This window comes from Taudactylus pleione, unplaced genomic scaffold (assembly GCF_031769625.1).
Source record: "Taudactylus pleione unplaced genomic scaffold, aTauple2 ptg000065l, whole genome shotgun sequence".
Lineage (NCBI taxonomy): Eukaryota > Metazoa > Chordata > Amphibia > Anura > Myobatrachidae > Taudactylus > Taudactylus pleione.
Genome location: NW_028284467.1, coordinates 9,306,172 through 9,327,948, shown reverse-complemented (window position 1 = coordinate 9,327,948; position 21,777 = coordinate 9,306,172). Strand labels below are relative to the sequence as shown.

General features: G+C 43.2%; 1 protein-coding gene across 3 annotated transcripts in view; it reads left to right on the top strand.

Annotated features, from left to right (window-relative positions):
* Positions 1-21,777, top strand: part of SLC11A2 (solute carrier family 11 member 2) — a 124,558-nt gene that overhangs the window by 11,760 nt on the left and 91,021 nt on the right. For all 3 annotated transcript variants that reach the window (XM_088465934.1, XM_088465933.1, XM_088465937.1), the window contains one exon: positions 17,194-17,357. In XM_088465934.1, coding sequence (XP_088322060.1) covers positions 17,318-17,357 — 40 coding nt within the window. In that variant the 5' untranslated portion in view covers positions 17,194-17,317. The remainder of the gene's footprint in view (positions 1-17,193; positions 17,358-21,777) is intronic.

Genomic DNA, 21,777 nt, shown 5'->3' with positions numbered 1-21,777 from the left:
AGGACGAGGATTCCGCTGGACTTCGCGGGTCCTCGCTGAAGGGGTAAGTATTACTAAATACCAGTGGAATTTTCGTTTGTATCATAGTGATACTAAACGAAAATTCCCGCTGGTATTTCCCTTCGTTTGTAAATGGGGCCCTATGACACACTCATTACCAACTCATACCCAGACTTGTCCATGTTTGGGATTTCTCATATATAATTTTTTGTTATCTTCCTCAGTATGCTCCTATTATTCATGTACAGTATACTTCTATCACAGAAATGGACTGAAGGTTACCAGAAGAGTCCTGGAGGGGCAACCGTGGCTGAGGTGTATGGGAGCGTGATATCATGATTGCTATATCATAGCTCCACCTCCCGCTGTTCAAAGCCGCATTTCTCAAAATCTTACAATGAGGCGGGGTCATAATGAAGTGATTCAATAAACATTGCAGCATTTAACCCCCAAATCTCTCAGGAAGTGGGCGACGTGTGGGAGACTGGCCCACTTTTTCAAGAGTCCAGGAGGGTCCACTGAAATTTAGGACTCACCCGGACATCGGGAGAGTTGACAAGCATGGACAGACAACATAAATATGTGTAGAATAGGGTTTCCACTAGAGTAGGCACAGTGGTGCAAACAGCATGTTACAATAAAAAAAATTGTGATTTACAAACCTGCAAATATGCCTCCACTAAGCACATATTCTATATTGTGACTTCACACAGCTATTTTCACTACCTGAGCGTGGGCTTGTTTATCTTCTTTCACTCCCATATATTGCCTAATGTGGTGTTAGCTTCTGTCTAGTATCCAGCCTATTGTTATCAGCCCTTTGGTACATGCCTGCCTCCTGAGAGGTGAGTGCATTTAATTTAACTGCCATTTGTATTGTTTGAAGCCTAGGTGTTAGTGTAATACCACTTTTACATCTGAATGCCGAGTCGCACTCAAGATTATGTCCATGCGCCCATCCTTTCAGACTGCCGACCCGACTCGGTTATCGGCATCGCTCTTCCTATGCAGTGATCGGGACCTGGGTCGCACCTGGGTTACCCATTCACACTGCATTACGAGCAGGGTTGAACACGTGTTCAACCCTTCTCGTTACCAGGGTTGAAATGCTCAACCCGGCTTATGATAACCGGCCCTTCACACTGCACAGTAACCCGGGTTGCTCCGCATTCACGTGCAAAAACTTGCAATAATTAGCACTCTCTAGAAGTGGAGATGCTGCCCATAGCAGCCAAACAGATTCTACTTAACATTTATCTAGCACCTTCTACATACATGCCTACCTTCCCGGTTTTTCGAGGGAGGCTCCAGATTTTTCGGGTAGGCATCTCTCCCGCATTCTGCCCACTGCCTAGTGAAGTGGGCAGAATTAGGAAAATTTCCGCGGCGATCGCGGGTGTCCGTGCAGGGGACGGGGCTTAATGACACAATTCTACATGATTTGTGTAATTTGGCTCCGCCCCTATTTAAATTTAAGCCAATTGCGGGCATTTTACTGCGAGGGGTGTGGCTTAATTACGCAAATCATCAGACCCCGCCCCCGTCGTCACCCACCTGCCTCTCCTCTCAGGGCTTCTCCCGGGGAAGAGACAGCAAAGGTAGGCAACTATGACCTTCTAGAATCTGTAAGATAATAGCTAAAATCTGATTGGTTGCTGTGGGCAACATCTCCACTTCTAAAACCCCGCATTTTAGTAAATATACCCCTTGGGTTGCAAACTGAATATATGATTAAAATATGAACTAATACGTCATACTTTAATTTTGCTAGATCTATACAAATTTTCAGCATCAAGAATAAGCTCTGACAGCAGCTCTGTTGTTTTATATACATATTAGGTATTTATATTGCTATGCACCTGTAGTCAAAAGGTCGACATTCATATTGCTACGATGTCTACATTGTTAAAATGTTGACATTCTCATGTCGATAGGTGGCTGCATGGGATATAGTTATGAGACCGACATCGGAATCCTGGCAAGGGATTTAAGATAGGCGTCGAAATACTGCCGGCTATCTTAATCCCGATGCCGGAACGCAGAGGACGTCAGCCCAAATGAAGGTAAGTCCGGGGCGCTCTTAGCATTAGCCGCAGGGGGGGAGGGTTAGGATTAGGGAGTCTAGCGGGGTTAGGTTTGGGGGGGGGAGATTAGGTCTAGGCACCCCTAGGGGGGAGGGTTAGGGTTAGGCATCCCCTGGGAGAAACTAGGGTTAGGCACCCCCTGGGAGGGTTAGGTTTAGGGAGCGGTAAGGGGGGGTTAGGGTTAGGCACCCCTGGGGGGAGGATAGGGTTAGGCACTGGGGTGGGAGGGAGATCTTCATCCCGTCGGGCATCCGCTGTCAGTATTTCAATCCCATTCCGGCTGCAGGAGGGTTAGGCTGCAGGGGGAGTTTAAGGTTAGGCTGCAGGGAGGAGGTTAAGGTTAGACACTAGAGGGAGGGTTAGGAGTAAGGGACAGGGGTGAAATACCTTAATACCAGAGGATCGGAGGTCTGACCTGGAACTCACAGTAACATGTCGACATTTTATAACTGTCTACAATGAATGTCAACATTATGACTGTTGACATATCATACCCATGGAGAGTATTCCTTTTCTATTTTGTGTTTACAGGATATATTTACTAATTCCCTTCAGGAATGTTTTGCATTTTATATTGTTGTCATTTTAAATTAAGCGGCCAGAACCGCCAACAGTCAGCTGTTTAGCAAGTATACCCCTACATCTCATAACTCACTACAGACTACAGAAACAGGGGCTGATGCTGAGCTGAACACAGTGGGCTGTAATTGCTCCCGCACTGTGGGCCTGATTCAGACCCGCTCGCAAGCGGGTCGATGCCGGGCAGTGCTCACACGCGAGCCCCGCAGCGAGTGAGAATTTCACTCGCTCCGGGCCTCGCTACAAACGGGGAGGCTGTCGATATTGATCGACAGCTCGCCCCGTTTTGTAGGCAGGGTGGGGGGGTGGCTGGACAAACGGAGGCGTTCCTGAAAGAACGTCTGCCGTTTGTGGGCGGCCCTACTGACATCACTCGTGATGTCAGTAGTGAGCTTCCGGCTCTATAAGAAGCTCACTGGAGCTTGCGGCAGATGAGACACTACCACAAGGGTCTCGTCACAAGCCCAATGGTCGCGACCATCACCTGGCCGCTCGCAAAAGCTGTGAGTGGTCACCCACAGCTTAGCGAGTGGCCAGAAGGCCGGACCCAAAAAAAAACGCCCTTCAGACCTGCGAGCTGCCTCCAGCAGCGAGCGGGTCTGAATCAGGGCCTGTGTGCCCGGAACTAAATACACATTTTCACATGTATGTAGAGATGTATGTATTTTTGCGGGTAGAAATGCTCAATGTTCTGCAAATGTACTTGCACTCAACTCTGCATTATCCCCACACTGTGCATCTCTGCAAAGGGAGCCAACTTGTTTCTTCCAGATTTTTTGTTAGGTTTCAGACACACTAATCCCCACTTATCCAGTCACTACCTATGGCTTCCTGGTAGTTATGTGTGACTGCACATCACACAACCTTCTGCACATCCTTAATAGTTTTATTTCACTCCTGTACAATGACGCAGGGCCGTAACTAGGGTGGTGTGACTTGTGCCATGGCACAGGGCACCGCAGGGTAGGGGGTGCTATTTGGGCCTGTCAATTTTCCTGTTTATTATCATTCTCACTTGTAGCTTCCTCTTCTTTTATCCCCAGCATCTCCTGGCTGCCCCAGGAGTACCCCTATCTCTTCCCTGGACCTTCCCCATGAAGCTATTGCCCTTTTTCAGGTGCATTATCTTATGTCTCTATTTCAAAAATGGAGAGGGGCGGTGCCAATGCTCTACCTGGCACAGGGCACTAAAAAGTCTAGGTACGCAATGACGCAGCGGCGATGTCTGATGCAGTGGAGGGATTTTTCGCCTGTGCATACTGTATGCCTGAGTTGCACTGTGCAAGCATCCCAGTTTTGTTCGTATAAAGTCGCACAATAGATTTAGATGCACGGTAGCAGAAGTGTAACAGAAATGTATGGGGTGTTCCTGGGCTGTGACTGGGAGATAACAGGGGGGTGACTAATCATTGCATCGGAGATGTTGCGTCTTTAGGGAGTGTCATGGGGGTGCCGCTGATAGTGTTTGGGTATACAGATGCGGGATTGTTCTCATAGGAGACCATAGCCAGACAGATAATTTGCACCTGCCATAGGGCTAGAGCAAATTCCAACAGTGCTTCCAAAAATGCAACAAGCCTGATTGCTACCTCTGAGATTGCTCAAAGTGGGCATCTAAGTCCTCGCGCAATTGGACGCTACAGGGAAGCGGCATTAGCACAAAGTCACTGACGCAGCTGCAACAAAAATACAGACGAGGTTGTGTCAGAATCAGCCCAAATTGTCTTTCTCATTAGCCTGTAATGATATAAAATGAAAAACTGCGCATCACCCATTCACTTGGTGTAACCCTGTATACGTGCAGGTATCACCATTAGCGTTCCAGGCTTCTTTGGGGATTTGTGCTGAAAGCACAAAAAAGAATCATGTGTCCTATGAGCTTATTGGCATGACAACACCTTAAAGCTGCCAAGTCTATTCTGCTGCCAAGAATGCTCATACATATGCTGAAAAGGGCATAAAACATAACACAGACAACCCGAACATGTAGATTAATTTCTGCTCACCTGTCAGACAGAATGAAAGGTGAGGCCACATGGATGATGGATTGGAAAACAAACATCATCTCTTGCTGCTGCTGCACAATGTAATCAGGATTGGAAAAATTGAGTCAGTATACTGGGTTTCTCTTTAAAAGTCAAAGTATGTATTAGGAAACAAGTACTTATTGTAGGCAGCAATAATACAAACTAAATCACTATAGGGTAACATAGAGCTTTAAATATATATACACAGGTTAATAATCCGGTACTCCTTAATACAATGAGTACTTAGCTGGTTGCCCCCACAGTTTCCAGATACACTAATTCCATACGGTGCAGCACTCCACGCTAAAAGAATACAGCACCTTCAAGCTGCGTTTGATGTGTTCTCTTAGCATGGAGTGCCGCACCGTATATATATATATATATATATATATATATATATATATATGTCGATTGGTCCACACTCACGTCGTGTAAATTTACTCTTGCTGGGGTGACACCAAACAAAGGTCCCAGAGAGGACCGAAACGTCGATGCTGTACTAATTGCCATGTGAATAAATAAAAACTACAGCCTACAGCCTGGTGACTGCAACTCATTTTATCATTTTATATATATATATATATATATATATATATATATATGCGCGTGTAAAAGGATGTAGCCATTATGTTGGCATTCTGAAACTGGACACCAGAATGGCGACATAGTAGAAATTAGAAGTATCGACATTCACAATGTCAACATGAGCGTAATGTATACAGCATATGCCGTTTAGGGTTAAGGCTAGTGTTAGGCTGCACTTAGGGCCAACATGACATCCCCGTCAACATTCAGCACTTGTCCTTACCAGAGAAATGAACACTACAGGAGTGCTGTGCTAAGTAGGATGATAACGTGTGGAGTTTGTATATTCTCCCTGTGTTTGCATGGGTTTCCTCCCACACTCCAAAAATATACTGGTAAGTTAATTGGCCCCCAACGAAAATTAACCTTCGTGTTTATGTGTGTGTGTGTGTGTGTGAGCATGTAATAGGGAATATAGATTGTAAGCTCCACTGGGGCAGGGACTGATGTGAATGGCCAAATATTCTCTGTAAAGCGCTGCGAAATATGTGTGCGCTATATAAATTGATGACGCGGTTTGTTCTATATTTATTTATCAAACCTTACTTGTTATAAAGGATAATTAAATAATTCACACCAATACAGATTCTAAAATAAATCACAATGCTTTTACTTTTAGACAGGAGTCTCATACATGTATTTTGCCAGTGCAGAGTTACAACAAAAAACATAACACTTAGGTAATTTTAGCAGCAGTAGGAATACGTGTAAAAAAAAATTTGTGACACCTAGTGCCAGTCATACCAGTCAGCCAATTTCATACATACCGCACGGGGGTCCACGCCCAGCACCATCCCCTTCAGACCCTCGATGTGCTCCCTCTCTCCCTTTTCCTCCGACTGCCTCCTCCCTCTTTCTCTCATGAGCTTTATACTATACTTCCAGTTAACCCAAAGGGGGAATATTAACTTATTTAATATTCGTACGTGCTAGACACTAATTGGTTATATGTCTTAACCAAAATATACTATGTTATCTTCTTATTCTGTTCCCCTGTAGCTACTAATTCTTACTTCATGTGGGCCAAGGCCATCTTCATTAGCTCTCTTTGTTTATAAAATCTGAGACTGACTGTCTGCTCATTTCTGCTCATATTAAACTTCCAAGTCCTTTCTATCTGAGCCATAAAAACACATGGCTGCCTCCATCAGTTCTAACTTATCCATAGCTCCGCAGTTAATCACAGCTGCATAGAAATAAACACTAATCTTTATATACTTTTTAATACATTATATAATATACTTTTAGATCAAATATTAAACAAAATGACTGATGCAACAGGGACCCATCTATTTACTTTGGAGAGGAAAAGGGTAGGCCTTATATCTCTCCAGGCCTGAGACCATTCAACAAATGAGACACAGCTGCACCTCACACAGCTATACTAATACTGACTATCATCCTAAACATTTCTATATATTCTACATTGCAATATAAGGGAAAATAAAGGGACATAAGCATGCATATATTCGTGAATTGCTGAAGAATATGTACGACCACATAGTCCTGTGTTATCAGTTCCATCCTCCGAACATTCTGAACACAACTCAGAAGAAAGTTCATATCTCCCATAAATTGCATCATCTGATTTCTTCTTAATACTTTGGAAAATCTTCTTGAAGCATTTCACTAATATATATATAAAATCAACACCATTATCATGACAAGAAATATTAACATTCCCAATATATGCATAATATTGCTTAACCAATCTCCAACCCATGCGAACTAGGTACTGGGGTTCGACCAGGTGAACCAGCTGTCGGGAACTACACCCTCATGTTTATTTATTCAGCAAATTCATTTTTAACCCAAGTAAATTCATTTAACCTTTATTTTATTTCTTCTGCATCAGAAGAATTTGTGATATATGTATATAACTTTGACACAATATCCAAAGTTACAGCTGTAAGGTAGTGTGTGCTGCATTCTAATTCTGTGTTTTATTGCTTGAAACTCACTTACCACAATGTCTGCGATATTGTTTATTAATTCCCTATGTACCAAATGTTATTATGTTACCAAATCCTAAACCAACCTTATAACTTTGGGACAGTGTAAAGAGGTGGTTGTACTTTTCCATATACCATTTGTATTTCCATTTACCCTTCTTACACTGTAATTATTTCATATGTTTCTTTTAGATTTTTCTGTTGTATTACCTTTGCATCAAGTAGCAATGTTCTTATAAGACATATTTCAAAAGAATTCACCAGTAACCATTTATAAGCCCTATGCCCACACATATATAATATAACCCTTGTGGTAGTGTCATGGTTTACTAGACAATGTGTTAAAAAAGCATTATAAGGAACATTACAATGGGCACCCTTTCATACATGGTTTCTTCTTGCTTGTTACATTCTGCAATACAATGACTGTATGTTTTATTGTACCCCTACATTCCTTCTGTTATTACACAGCTTATTAATGCACTCACATATATTTTTTATAAGGTTTTTTTGTATTTAATAATTTCTAAAGATCCCCAAACAAGTTTAATTCTGTAAGGTCCTCTTTGTAAAATTGTGTTACAAATACTGGTTCCTATATAAGTACCTTCAGCCGTACCGTTTTGTTAATACACATGATGTTGTCCTGATCATACCTAGGATACCTTGTTAATTTTAAACATAGGAAACCTGTGACATTATAAGGTTCAAGTGTGTGAGTTCCACATAGTGAGTGAAATGTTGTTTGATTTGAGTGCAATGAGATAAACATTAGGACAACATTTCCTAACTGACATGGTGACTACATACCCAACAATCCACTTTATTGTTCTTTCTATAAGCTCATGATACTGTAAGTGTTAAGGGAAGAAGTGTCAGTTTGTATAGAGTTGCTGTCTTTGCACCATTGTATACCCTTTTTCTCTGAATTTAAACCACAGTATTTACATATACACCTTGGAATTGTGAGGCACACCTTTGCTCTTCTTTTTCCGATACTTCATCAGATACATCTTATACTCAGTACCAGTATGAGTCCTTATTTACCTGTATTTTGTTACTTTTATATATTTTCTTTTCAACCATTTTAAGAATTTTTCACCTTGGTCTTTTGACCATCCCCTGTGTGTGTGCGTCTTTTATGACTCTTAATGTGATTAAAACCATATTCCTTATGATCATGAATTTTAAAATAGGAGTGGAGTCTACCAATATGACCCCGGCAGTACCCCTAGGATAACTCTCCACACCGTCCTCGTCAGTCACCAGTCCTTGTCAGCTCTTATTCACTAGAAAAAATAAAAATGTAAAATGCAACAAAAATAACTGTCCCAATTAATTGATACACAGAGGCTTGTTCACACCTAGCCATCTTTCTTTTTCTTTGACCACAACCCGCAGAACAGTACTAATAATGTCCCCGATTCTGTGAACCTTACCTTGGTCTGAACTGTGGCTCTGATCAGGCCCATCATCAAATAAGCTTTAGATTTAAATCATAGTCAATGTCTTTATCTGCATCTTCTTTTGCTTTAACTGACCTCACCGCCGGGTCGGAAACCTTCTTGCAGTGAGATTTCGTGAATCCAGTTGTCCTATTCAGCCACATCGAGGTAGTTAGCAGAACCTGGAATGAGCCTTGCCATCGATCTATGAGACAACCAGAACATAAGAAATTTCTCACCATTACATAGTCTCTAGGCTGGACTCCATGACAAGGTCCCTCTGGGAGTCTCTTCATAAGCTTTCCTTGCTTTTCTTCTACCATCTCCAGATGCTGTGAGAATTGTATAACATAGTCCGTAGTTAAATCATATAAGTGACAAGTCTGTTGCTGGACTTACAATAAGGATAGGCAGTTTTCCAAAAAGTAGCTCATAAGGCACAGGTTAAGTGGTCGCTTTGTAGTGGTGTGGATGCTATACAAAACTAGAGGTAAAGCCTTCAGCCAACTCATGGCAGTCTCCATACCCACCTTAGCTAACTTGTGCTTAATGTTAGTATTTACACATTCAATTTTGCTTTTTATAAACCTATATATTGACATATTGCTTGTAATACCTTTCCTGTAAAATGTGTACCTTTGTCACCTTAAACAACCCATGGGATACTATATCTGGGCACAAATTCCTGCACTGCGAATGATGCTGCACATGATGTAGGATTCCTGTGACAACATCCGGGTTACTTCATCAGGAAACTGTGAAGTAATCATAAACAATAAATGGTTAGATAAACACAAGGTATCCAGGACACATTGAACCTGCTAATGATAGTGAGATTAGTTGCAGGAAGGACACAAATATCAGTAATAATCATCAATTGAATCAGCTGAATCAGATCTAACAGTTCACTTCTGGGGAATAGTCATAAACAAATTGTTGATTAGAATAAACAAACATAGCTATAATAGTAAGCTCAGACATTAAGTCAGCTTCAGAGACAATAGTCTATAAGATACAAATCTTGGTATTATTGATTAAAATAAGCAAGCATAGATATAGCAATAAGCCTAAGCGTTACATCGGCATTGTCGTCACCAGAGACAGCAATCTCTGGAGTTCAAAGCTTGAAAAAACAAAACAAAATAAAAAGATAAAACAGGGAGATGAAAGGTAAGGGGGTTTAGGGAAGGAGGACAGGGGGAGGAGGAAGGAGGAGAGCTATGATGAAATAACTTAGCTATGAAGGTAGGGGGTGCCGTTGGCTGACTGGTATTTCACACTGTAGGTGTCATTGCATAGCTTCTTAATTCTTCACATTCTCATCATCATACAAGTCTTTCATAATTGCATACATACTTGTCATTCCTAATCACATATGCTTTTTATTTATTATTATTCCTAGATCCCGCATTGCACTAATTTTATTCCCCATCCTCTGTTTCCAAAGCTCTAAACTTTTTTTTTTTTAAATAACTACCCTCTTAACTTTTGGCAACTCACTCGATGCCATATTAAAAAAAAAATGTCTTTCTTTTCTCTCTGCTGCAGAAAATAAAACTGCATTTTTTTTTCTCAAATAGCTAATCTCTATGACCTCGAAACGGGAACACTCTTCCAGCTCCTCAAATAAGCTTTACACTTGCAATGAGCAACATTAATTCTTTCTTAAGTACAAGTTTTGTTAGTGGGATTCTTATACAATTTCATGGTAAACTACCCTGGTTTTATTAACCGTTTCACCAAACAAATTCCTTCTAACCTTCATTCAAACAATCATTACCATCCAGGTGCGTCACGTGCAATTTCCCCATACTCTGTAGCTTATCAAGCTACAATCAACCTCTGTACATTCAAATCACTTGCTCATACCTTCCTATCACTTACATGATCTACCTTCAATCCCATACAAGTACTTACATGAAATTGCCTTTTAAAAATCAAATGAGATTAACTTTTTCTTTCACTTTAAAATTGTGACACGTCTGTCAAAATGAAAACCCCCAAAAAACCTACCCTCGTGTTACCTGTCTTCATTATCAGGTCAAACAGTTTTCATGCACAATCTGACTTCATTTACAGATTTGTACCTCAGTTACCTGGTGCCTCCCCTGTCTTCGTTGTCAGGGTTCCGCGCACCTGTTACACCTGTGACTATACGTATACCTTGTGTACCTGCCCTCGTTATCAGGTTTTTTGCACGTTTTATGTACAATCTGCCCTCGTTATCAGGATTTGTACCTATACTGTGCTTATCTGTCCTTCGTTATCAGATTTATCACTTTTACATCAATATTATCTGGTTATCAGATATCTGCAGATTGATTTTACACTATCTAGCCATGGTCGTGAACTTCTCTTCTTTGTCTATAATATTACCCCCGCACTTCCACATAAACAGATTCACATCTCTCTACACACACCTTTCATAAAAGACAATAAAGAAAATAAAAAAACACTTATGTCACCAATGCCTATTAACTCAAACATGTATGTGACACACAACAAATCTTAAACAATATTTCAAATTCTGGAATAAACATCTCAAGTTTACAATATATCATAACACATCAGCAGAAGCTGATCTATATTAATCAAACTGTCTGCTAAATCTAACACAGCAAAATACAAACAACTAAAACACATCTACTATGATCAGGGGTTTCCACAAAGGAAAGGAAGAGAAAGGAGGATAGGTGAGAAAGTATGTGCACCCTTATTTTTATGGATCACTCACACATGTTACATACACTGCTATCTACGGCTTTATAGTGTGTGTTATTTTTCACTGGTGACAAAGAACTCTATGCTAATTCTAACTCCATATGGAAGCCGAAGCAATATTTGGGTAGAATTCTGACCAAATTCTGCTGTCGTAAAGATCAGCCAATCATATCACACATATAGATCAGCCAATCATATTACACATATAGATCAGCCAATCATATTACACATGCACACCACTCTCTCATACAAGACAGGGAAGGGGAAAAAATAAAAACTGGTATGCACAATTTTTTTTTTCTCAGAGTGAGTAGGAAAATAAAAACAAGATATCAGTGTAATTCCTTGATACTTACAAGTTCAAAACATTCCATTCTTAAGAAATTATTATAGCATAACAATATATCCAATCCAGAAATAAGTTCAGAAATCCCGTACCAATAAAAACAATAATGCAACAGGAAGGTCAATTACTCAATTTGCAAATTTAAAGACCATCAATATCTTACATCTAACATATTTCAGTGGAAAATGTTGCGCAGGACAGAAAATAACTTTCTCTTATCTACTGGCGCACTGCCCAGACTCTGAAGGAGTCCCAGCGCCATCTTTTTTCTAACCGGCTGAAAGCTGCAAAAACTCCCCTTATAATCATACTATCAAAATAATGGGGAAAAAAAACTTCTAACAAGAATAATTAAATCCAAAACAGTAATTTAATACAACATAGTTAACTTACCACTATATCAAAGATCGGGGGAGAGGAAAAAAAAACAATACCGTACTTTAAAAAAAATAATGAGTAAAACAACTCACTGCCGTGCACTCTCTCTCAATCACCGATACAGCGGGCGTTAACTGCGTGTATCCGAGTCACGGCACCAAAATTGATAACGCGGTTCATTCTATATTTATTTATCAAACCTTACTTGTTATAAAGGATAATGAAATAATTCACACCAATACAGATTCTAAAATAAATCACAACGCTTTTACTTTTAGACAGCAGTCTCATACATGTATTTTGCCAGTGCAGAGTTACAACAAAAAACATAACACATAGTGCCAGTCATACCAGTCAGCCAATTTCATACATACTGCATGGGGCAACAATGCCCAGCACCACCCCCTTCAGACACTCGATGTGCTCCCTTTCTCCCTTTTCCTCAGACTGCCCCCCTCCCTCTTTCTCTCATGAGCTTTATACTATACTTCCAGTTAACCCAAAGGGGGAATATTAATTTATTTAATATTCGTACGTGCTAGGCACAAATTGGTTATATGTCTTAACCAAACTATAATATGCTATCTTCTAATTCTGTTCCCCTGTAGCTACTAATTCTTACTTCATGTGGGCCAAGGCCATCTTGATTAGCTCTCTTTGGGCCTGATTCAGCTGTCTGCTCGCAAGTGGGTCGATGGTGTGCACTGCGCATGCGCACGACGGAGGGAGCTCCGTTGTGCGCATGCGCGAGACGCGACGAGCGAAGGACTTTCCTTCGCTCGTTGTGTCTGATGAAAGGGGGCGTGCTGTCGATGTTGATTGACAGCACGCCCCCTTTGGTGGGCGTGCCGGGGGCGTGCCTCCCAGACGGGGCGTTCCCAAGGGAATGCTTACCGTCAGAAGCCGGCCCCACTGACATCACTAGTGATGTCAGTGGGAGTGATTTTGGCTCTGATAGAGCCAAAATCACTCCGGGCCTTGCGGTTGAGAAACTCAACCGCAGGCTTCGGCTCGCAGTGGCGATGGTCGCGATGGTCAAGACTAGTTAGTTGGCTGACTAAGCGACACAGTGAATGGCACTAACATGTGGCAGTTCAGCTTCCAAGTTCCAACATGGATACAGTGTGTTATACAGTGTGGGTTGGATACACCAATAGTGCACTTACTCTGACAGCAGTGTCGGCATTGCGGGGTGCTGGCGGTGTCCTCAATGCGAGAGTGCCAGTGGTGTCCTCAATGCCAAAGTGCTGGCAGTGTGGTGGTGTTGGCAGAGTGGGGGTCCTGGCAATGTTGGCAGAGTGGTGGTGCCAGCGATGTCCTCAGTGCAGGAGTGCTGATAGTGTCGGCTGTGCAGGGATGCCCTCGGTGTGAGAGTAGCGGCAGTGCGGGGTCGCTAACGGGGGCAGTAGTGCGGGGGTGCTGGCAATGTCCTTAGTGCAGGGTGCCAGTGGTGTCAGGAAAGCAGGGGTACCAGCGGTGTCCTCAGGGCATGTGTGCTGACAGTGTCGGCAGTGCAGGGGTGCCAGTGGTGTCCTCAGTGTGGGAGTGCTGGCAGTGTAGTCAGTGTGGGGTCATTGACGGTGTCCTCAGTACATGGAATGGCAGTGCTGCGGTGCTGGCAGTGTCCTCAGTGAAGGGTACCAGCGGTGTCGGCAGTGCGGGGGTGCCAGCATTGTCTTTAGTGCAGGTTTGCTGGCTGTGTTGGCAGTGTGGGGGTTTCTGACATTGTCCTCAGTACATGGAATGGCAGTGTCCTCAGTGAAGGGTACAGGCGGTGTCGGCAGTGCGGGTATGCCAGCGGTGTCTTTAGTGCAGGTTTGCTGGTTGTGTCGGCAGTGCGGGGGTTGCTGACCCTGTCCACAGTACATGGAATGGCAGTGTGGGAGTGCTGGCAATGTCCTCAGTGCAGTGTACCTGCGGTGTCGGCCGAGCGGGGGTGCCAGCGGTGTCCTCAGTGCAGGTTTGCTGACTGTGTCGGCAGTGCAGGGGTGTTCTCAATGCAGGGTGCCGGCGGTGTCTGCAGCATGGGGGAGCCAGTGGTGTCAGCAGCGGGGCTGCCAGCGGTGTCAGCAGTGGGGGTGCCGGCAACTGGTGTGTCGGAAGCGGGGGGTGCCGACAGCAGGTGTCTCAGCAGCGGGGAGGTGCCGGCCGCGGGAACCAGCACCATCTTCTTTTTCCCTGCATTGAATGGGCTTAACGCTGATTGGCTAAGAGCTGTGACAGACGGCTCTGTCAGCCAATCAGCGCTTTGCCCTTTGAAAGCAAAGGGATTTTTAAAAATGGCCGCTCGAGAGCAAAACCTCGAGATCCGACAGAGGATCGCGAGGTTTTGCCTCGATTAGGGATCCAGGGCAGGGAGATCCGAGGGGCGCCTCGGGGCACCCCAGATCCCCGAAGTTCGGGTGGGTCCGGTTCTCAGGGAACCTGACCCGCTCATCTCTAGATTATAGTGTACTGAACTTTTGCCTGGTTCCTGTCTAATGCTGGGGACACACTGGCCGATATATTGACCGTTCAATTGAACGGCCAATATATTGTAGGAGTGTCGGTGGTACCAGCGATATGTCTGAACAACATTGTTCACAGACATATCGCGTCGGCAGTGCAGCACAGCCGATGGCCGATATATCTGCAGATATATCAGCACATCGTGCTGTGTGTACGGGCGGCAGGCACTTGCTGTGACTGACATCACAACTGGGCGGACACATGCAAATGCCCATGCAATTGTGACAACTGACACAACACCTCAGTCATCCAAACTGATATACCTCCTGGGCTGCTGATGATTCTGCATCGGTGAGGATTTACATCCACAATATGATATCATGCACATATAGTAGATGAGGGACATCCATTAGCAGGAGCATTATACGTTTTTTCCAGAGAATCATTATATTGAAGGTGGTCCCCAGTAAGCCACTGGTTGATAACTCTAGAACATTTTGTCAGTTTGAAAAAGTGGGCATGAAAATGCAATACTCATAAATACAGTTTTTAATCATAGATGGTCATAATTTACATTTTTGCCAATAATTGAAACAGTTAAAAGAAAACTCAGTTATCCTTTACCAGCACCTTAAAACTTAGGACTAACTTGTGGGGTATTTGCAAGTGATGAGGAAATTAATTCTGTAATTCCGTGAGCAGCACCAGAAACTTCAAATGCTAGTGAAAAAATACTTAAGACATTAAACATAGCTGTGTTTGTGGAATAATATTTGCACACATACTGGGCCTGATTCAGACCCGCTCGCGAGCGCTGAGTGCTCGCAAGCAGGTCGATGGTGGCCCAGTGCGCATGCGTATGGCGGAGCCGGCTCTGTCGTGCGCATGCGCGAGACCTGGATAGCGACGGCCAAGCTGTCGCTCCAGGTCTCATACCAAAGGGGGCGTGCTGTCAATGTTGAGTGACAGCACGCCCTCTTTGGTGGGAGGGCCGGGGGCGTCGCTGCCCAGACGGAGGCATTCCCATGGGAACGCCTACCGTCTGGGGCCGGCCCAACTGACATCACAAGTGATGTCAGTGGGAGTGCTTTCGGCTCTGGTAGAGCCGAAAGCACTCTAGGGCTTGCGGCAACGAGACCCTACCACAAGGGTCTCGTCGCAAGCCCGATGGTCGCGATGATCTTGACCATCGCGACCATCTTCCTGGCCGCTCGCTATAGCGGGGGGTGGTAACCCACAGCTATGCGAGCGGCCAAGAGGCCGCTCTAAAAACACAGAAGGCCGGCCTGATTCAGAGCGAGCGCTCTGTCAGAGCGTCCGGCTCTGAATCAGGCCCACTGTATGTTGGAATATAAGATGGTTCCACTGTGTTGAGAGCTTTATATTCTAAAGGTGTGTATCCACTAGCAGATAGTGGAACGACAGTACTATTACAACATTGTAATCGTACAGTCGTTCCTCTTCCCCTGCAGTGCCTACACTGAACTATATGTCATTCAGTGCAGACACCCTCCCTTATCCCTGAACATGGTCAAGCTGTCGTAATCGGCAGATTGACCAGCATTTTCAGGCGATGATTGATGTCGGAAACGACCAGCGGGAGCGCGCATCGCTGGTCGTTTCTGACATTTTCATGCCCGATTTGTGCACGATTAATGAGCAATTGAACGATAACGATATTGTTCAATCGCTCATTTTAATAAGCAATTGGATACCAGCCTTAATACTACAGTACTTAGGACCTGATTCAGATCCGCTCGCTAAGGGGCGATCGCTCGCTTAGAGCGATTTTCACCCAACTGCGCATGCATATAATTCGCAGTGCGAATGCGTATAATTCGCAGTACGCCTGCGCAAGCCATTTGTTGCAATCTGCTTTTGGTAGCTCGTAAGCCACTATCAAGTCGCTACTTTGAGTGACAGATAGTGCCATTTGTAGGTGGTAACAGGGGAAGGTGCATGTGAACGGGGGAGTGGTGTTGCGAACGCAGGCGTGTCTGCCCGCCAAAACGGCGTTTAAATTGACCAGCAAAGTAACGTCATTGTACATGTCACCTGCGTGTATTTCAGCCCACACTGATCGCAGTGCTTGCAGCGGGGAAAGGAAACCCCAAAGGCTGCGAGCAGCTTCGATGGCTCACGATGGTCCCGATTAATCATAGATTTCCCGGAGATGATGTTGCGAGTGGCAAGGGGGCGTCTTCAGACACTTGTGAGTGCACTTTGCCATAGCTCGCTAACACACAGTGGGCGTCCTTATGTGACGCAGTGCGAGCGCTTAATTTACATATCCAGCCCCTTTCTGCAAGCGAGCGATCGCATCTTGCGAGCGGGTCTGAATCAGGCCCTTAATGTTTTATGCTGTAGAGCGCATTTGGTTTTTGATCATATTTTGTGACTGTGTTCAGTGCAGTCTTCAGAAATACTAACACACTTTTTAAGATTACTAAAGTTCGAGAAATTTTAAATTCCTCTATACCTGGCTCTTGAACAAGGTGAGGAATCATTATATCATTTGTTTGAGAAGTGTCGTTTTTACAATGTATTCATTTTAATTACTAGAAAATCACTTCAGTTTGCACAATGTTTTACTAACTTTTCTGTGATTATATATTTCTTAAATTCTAGGGAAGAATGCCAACCAATGATGCCCAGTCGAAGAGGACCACTCCCAATAGATAAGAACGCTTTAATATTGAAGTAGAGGCACAGTACAAAGCCAGTAGATGAAGAGCCTGCCCGAGGGAGGACAATGGTTGGGAAAAAGTCCAAGTCCTGTCCGTGTGAACTCGGTAAGATTTTAAGATGCTTGTTCGGTTAGTTTCAAATAGTGTGGTATTCTTACCAATCATCCGCTTCCTATAGCACTGTATGAGCAGCTAGCTTTGCATATTCTAGTAATTGTTAGAACTTTTAAAGCAATTGCCTGATTGGTTTATATGGGTTACTTTACTGCACGTCTGCACTCCAACTGTATAATACTGCTACAACGGAGGGTATATTTACTAAAGTGGGTTTTTAGAAGTAGAGATAATGCCCATAGCAACCATTCAGATTCTATTATCTTCTAGAAGGTGCTAGATTAGTGTTAAGTAGAAACTGATTGGTTGCTATGGGCAACATCTCAACTTCTAAAAACCTGCACTTTAGTAAACATACCCCCAAGTTTCTGTTGGTTTCTGGACTATAGACAGTAATTAGATAGACAATATCTAGATAGACACCAGATGTTAGACAGTCAATAGTTAGGGACAACAGGGACAAAAGTCAGGCACACTAAAGTTTGACATGTACAAAAGGTCGACAGGGTCAAAAGTTCAGCATTAAAAATTTGACACATTTTTTTTTTTTTAGGGTTAGGCACTCACTGGAGCGTTAGGGTTAGGCACTCACTGGAGTGTTAGGGTTAGGCACTTACTGGAGTGTTAGGGTTAGGCACTTACTGGAGGGTTAGGGTTAGGCACTCACTGGAGCATTAGGGTTAGGCACTTACTGGAGCGTTAGGGTTAGGCACTCACTGGAGCATTAGGGTTAGGCACTTACTGGAGCGTTAGGGTTAGGCACTCACTGGAGCGTTAGGGTTAGGCACTTACTGGAGGGTTAGGCACTCACTGGAGCGTTAGGGTTAGGCACTTACTGGAGGGTTAGGCACTTACTGGAGCCTTAGGGTTAGGCACTCACTGGAGCGTTAGGGTTAGGCACTTACTGGAGGGTTAGGCACTTACTGGAGCGTTAGGGTTAGGCACTCACTGGAGCGTTTGGGTTAGGCACTCACTGGAGCATTAGGGTTAGGCACTCACTGGAGCATTAGGGTTAGGCACTCACTGGAGCGTTAGGGTTAGGCACTTACTGGAGCGTTAGGGTTAGGCACTCACTGGAGCGTTAGGGTTAGGCACTTACTGGAGCGTTAGGGTTAGGCACTCACTGGAGCATTAGGGTTAGGCACTTACTGGAGGGTTAGGCACTTACTGGAGCATTAGGGTTAGGCACTTACTGGAGCGATAGGGTTAGGCACTCACTGGAGTGTTAATGTTAGGCACTCACTGGAGCGTTAGGGTTAGGCACTCACTGGAGCGTTAGGGTTGGGCACTTACTGGAGGGTTAGGGTTAGCCACTCACTGGAGCGTTAGGCACTTACTGGAGGGTTAGGCACTTACCCAGATGGTTAGGGTTAGGCACCAGGAAGGAGGGTTAGGTACCAAGGGGAGGGTTAGGGTGGGAGTGAAGATTAGGGCTAAAAAAAATATAAAAAAATTGCCGACCATTTTCATGTCGAAATGTTGACCCTGTCAACCTTTTTAAATGTCTAACTTTAGTGTACCTGACTTTTGTCCCTGTCTAATTATTGACCGTCTAATATCTGGTGTCTATCTAATTACGGTCTATCTCTTACCACACCCGTCTCTGTTCCCTAATGGAATTTTCAACTTAATGTTATTTTTGGTTATGTAGTGTGCATATCTGTTGGCATCTACTACCTTTTATAAGACATCAATAAAGGTTGTAGCTAAAAGCAATGCTAAGATTTTAATTTTAGATTAACCGAAAGTATTTACTATTATGTTTTTTGTTTTTTAATTGCAAAGTTCCTTGGGTAACATATTGTGACACAGTGGTTAGCATTGCTGCCTCACAGCACTAGAGTCTTGATTTAAATTTCTAACCCGCGCCCTATCTATTTGGAGTTTGTATGTTCTCCCTAGTATTTTGAATGGTTTTCCCCCTGGGTACTCTGGTTTCTACTGGTTTTACCACACTGTAAACACATGGGGTTAATTGGCTTTTGATTAAAATGTAACCTAATGTGTATGCTTGCGATGTTAGTGAACATAGGGCCTGATTCAGCAGTGATTGCAGGTGCAACTACATACGCAGATCGAGCGTTTGTACGCCATTGCACATGCGTATAAACCGCACTGCTTTTGCGCTGCGATTACACACACACAGTGGAATCCTGAGTGACAGGCTGTGAGCATTCGGGGGTGGTAACGGAGGAGTGGGCGGAAAAACACAGGCGTGCCTGTCTGATTGAGTGCTGTGGCTTGGGCGTGCATAAATTAGACACTGCAATTGCATACGCAGCTTGAGAGGCCACTGAGTGCGATAAGACTTGAAGCGTCTGCGGCAGGTTAGATCTGGTGTAAATTCTGCGTGAACGTTATATGTATCTGAAGCTGAAACTGCCCAAATAAATTCAGTAAGGTCTGGCAGGATTCCCGTCATGCCCTTCCTGACCTTTAACACCTCTGGTCCTTTTATTGTATTTTTTTTTTGTATCTCCGCCAGCCAGCATGCACTTTATTCTAAAACTCAGTATTGCTAATGTTAACTATCTGTATTATTTCTTCAAATTGTCCTAATTTATATATTGAAAATCTAAACTACTAAATCTACTGTTAGATCACCATTTGGGTAATTGCTATGCTTATTTTGATAGTTTGTTATGACACATTGCTCATGTATATATATATATATTATATATATATGTGTGTGTGTATTTGCAATCTTTTTTACTTTTTGTAAAAGAAAATGAAATAAAAAACACTTTATGAAGAAATAAATATCTGCATGGTTTGATGATTTCTCTATTGTAACTTCTGGCTCCTGGTTAGAATGCATAGTATCCATATGGCATAAGCGTTTCATTAGAGAAGGGGACCAGTGTGAATTCTCCATGCGCTGAGAAGAATCTATTGCGCTTGCGCATATCTCTGGAAAATGGTGCCAGCATAATTTTCCCAATGATTTCTGCAACGGTGGCGAATAGGTAGGCATAGTCAGTGTGTGCGGTGTGAGCTCCGCACACTCTGCGTCTGCTCCCATTATAGATACGCCCCGCCACATGGATATTCCACTTGCACAATGCACTCGTCTCTTTATTAACCTCTGGTTGTTGGCAGAAGAACTAGAAGAAACAAGGGCACAGAAGAGAAGTATAGGAAGAACACAGGAAAAGGAATTTACTGCAATTTCTTACATATTAATCTAAATCCTACAAGCCGTCCGCTGCCTTTAGTGCTTGTGAGTAACTGTTTTTATGTGAGTGCTTTTGAGTAACTGTTTTGATGTGAGTGCTTGTAACTGTTTTTATGTGAGTGCTTGTGAGTAAGTGTTTTTATATGAGTGCTTGTGAGTAACTGTTTTTATATGAGTGCTTGTGAGTAACTGTTTTGATGTGAGTGCTTGTGAACTGTTTTGATGTGAGTGCTTGTGAGTAACTGTTTTTATATGAGTGCTTGTGAGTAATTGTTTTTATGTGAGTGCTTGTGAATAAAACTTTTTTTTACTTTCTTGTATTATAGTTATTTCTTTAACTGAACATTATAAGTGTGGCCAAGTTTATGATTCTGAAATATGTACTTAACGGCCCTGTACTTACACTATTATGTGTATTTCATTTTAACAAGTTTAAGAGACCTGTACAGCATTTTCTGGAGTATTTCTATCTTAATTATTCTCTTTCTCAAACGGATTACACTGACTTAAAATATATGATTTCTGGGAAGAAATAAACACAAGCAACATATTTATTTTGGCTGGAGTCTCAACCTGCAAGTGTGCAGACGTGGTGGAATGTTTTTTCCTCTAGCAAATATAGTTACATCCTAGGCGCTAACATAAGCCATAATAGAAGGTAAATCACACTGCAATGTAAATATTGACAAATGATTTATATATGTAAACCGGCAAGTAGTAAAATTTCTTACTTTCAGGTATACTGGGGCTGATTCAGAGAAAAGCAGATAAGGAACAAATTTGCACCTTGGAAAAACCATGTTGCATTGTGGGTGGGGCACATTTAAAATATGCAGATTTAGGGGTAAATTTACTAGGAATTGTGTCTGGCCGAGAATGGACACGCTGGGCATCACAGGGATACATGTGAGATTTTCTCGATCAAACACACGGATTTACTAAGAATCGTATTTCACAGAACAGTGTTTTTTCATTCACGGGTTTGATTGTGTTCTAGTTCAGTCATATTGGGACTGAGAATAATAGAAGTGCCTGTGAGCAGTGTGTTCTACAGGAGCACTGCACATACCAGTGTGATCTGTGCAGTGCTTCTATGTTATAAGTGAAAGAACGAGTTACAAAATCAGTGTGGGGTCCCCCCCTAAAAGCATAACCAGCCCTGGACCGAGGAGACCTTTCAGGTACAGCACCACGATGAACCAGCTGCAGTCATAATACCGACAGCTGGGATTCCGG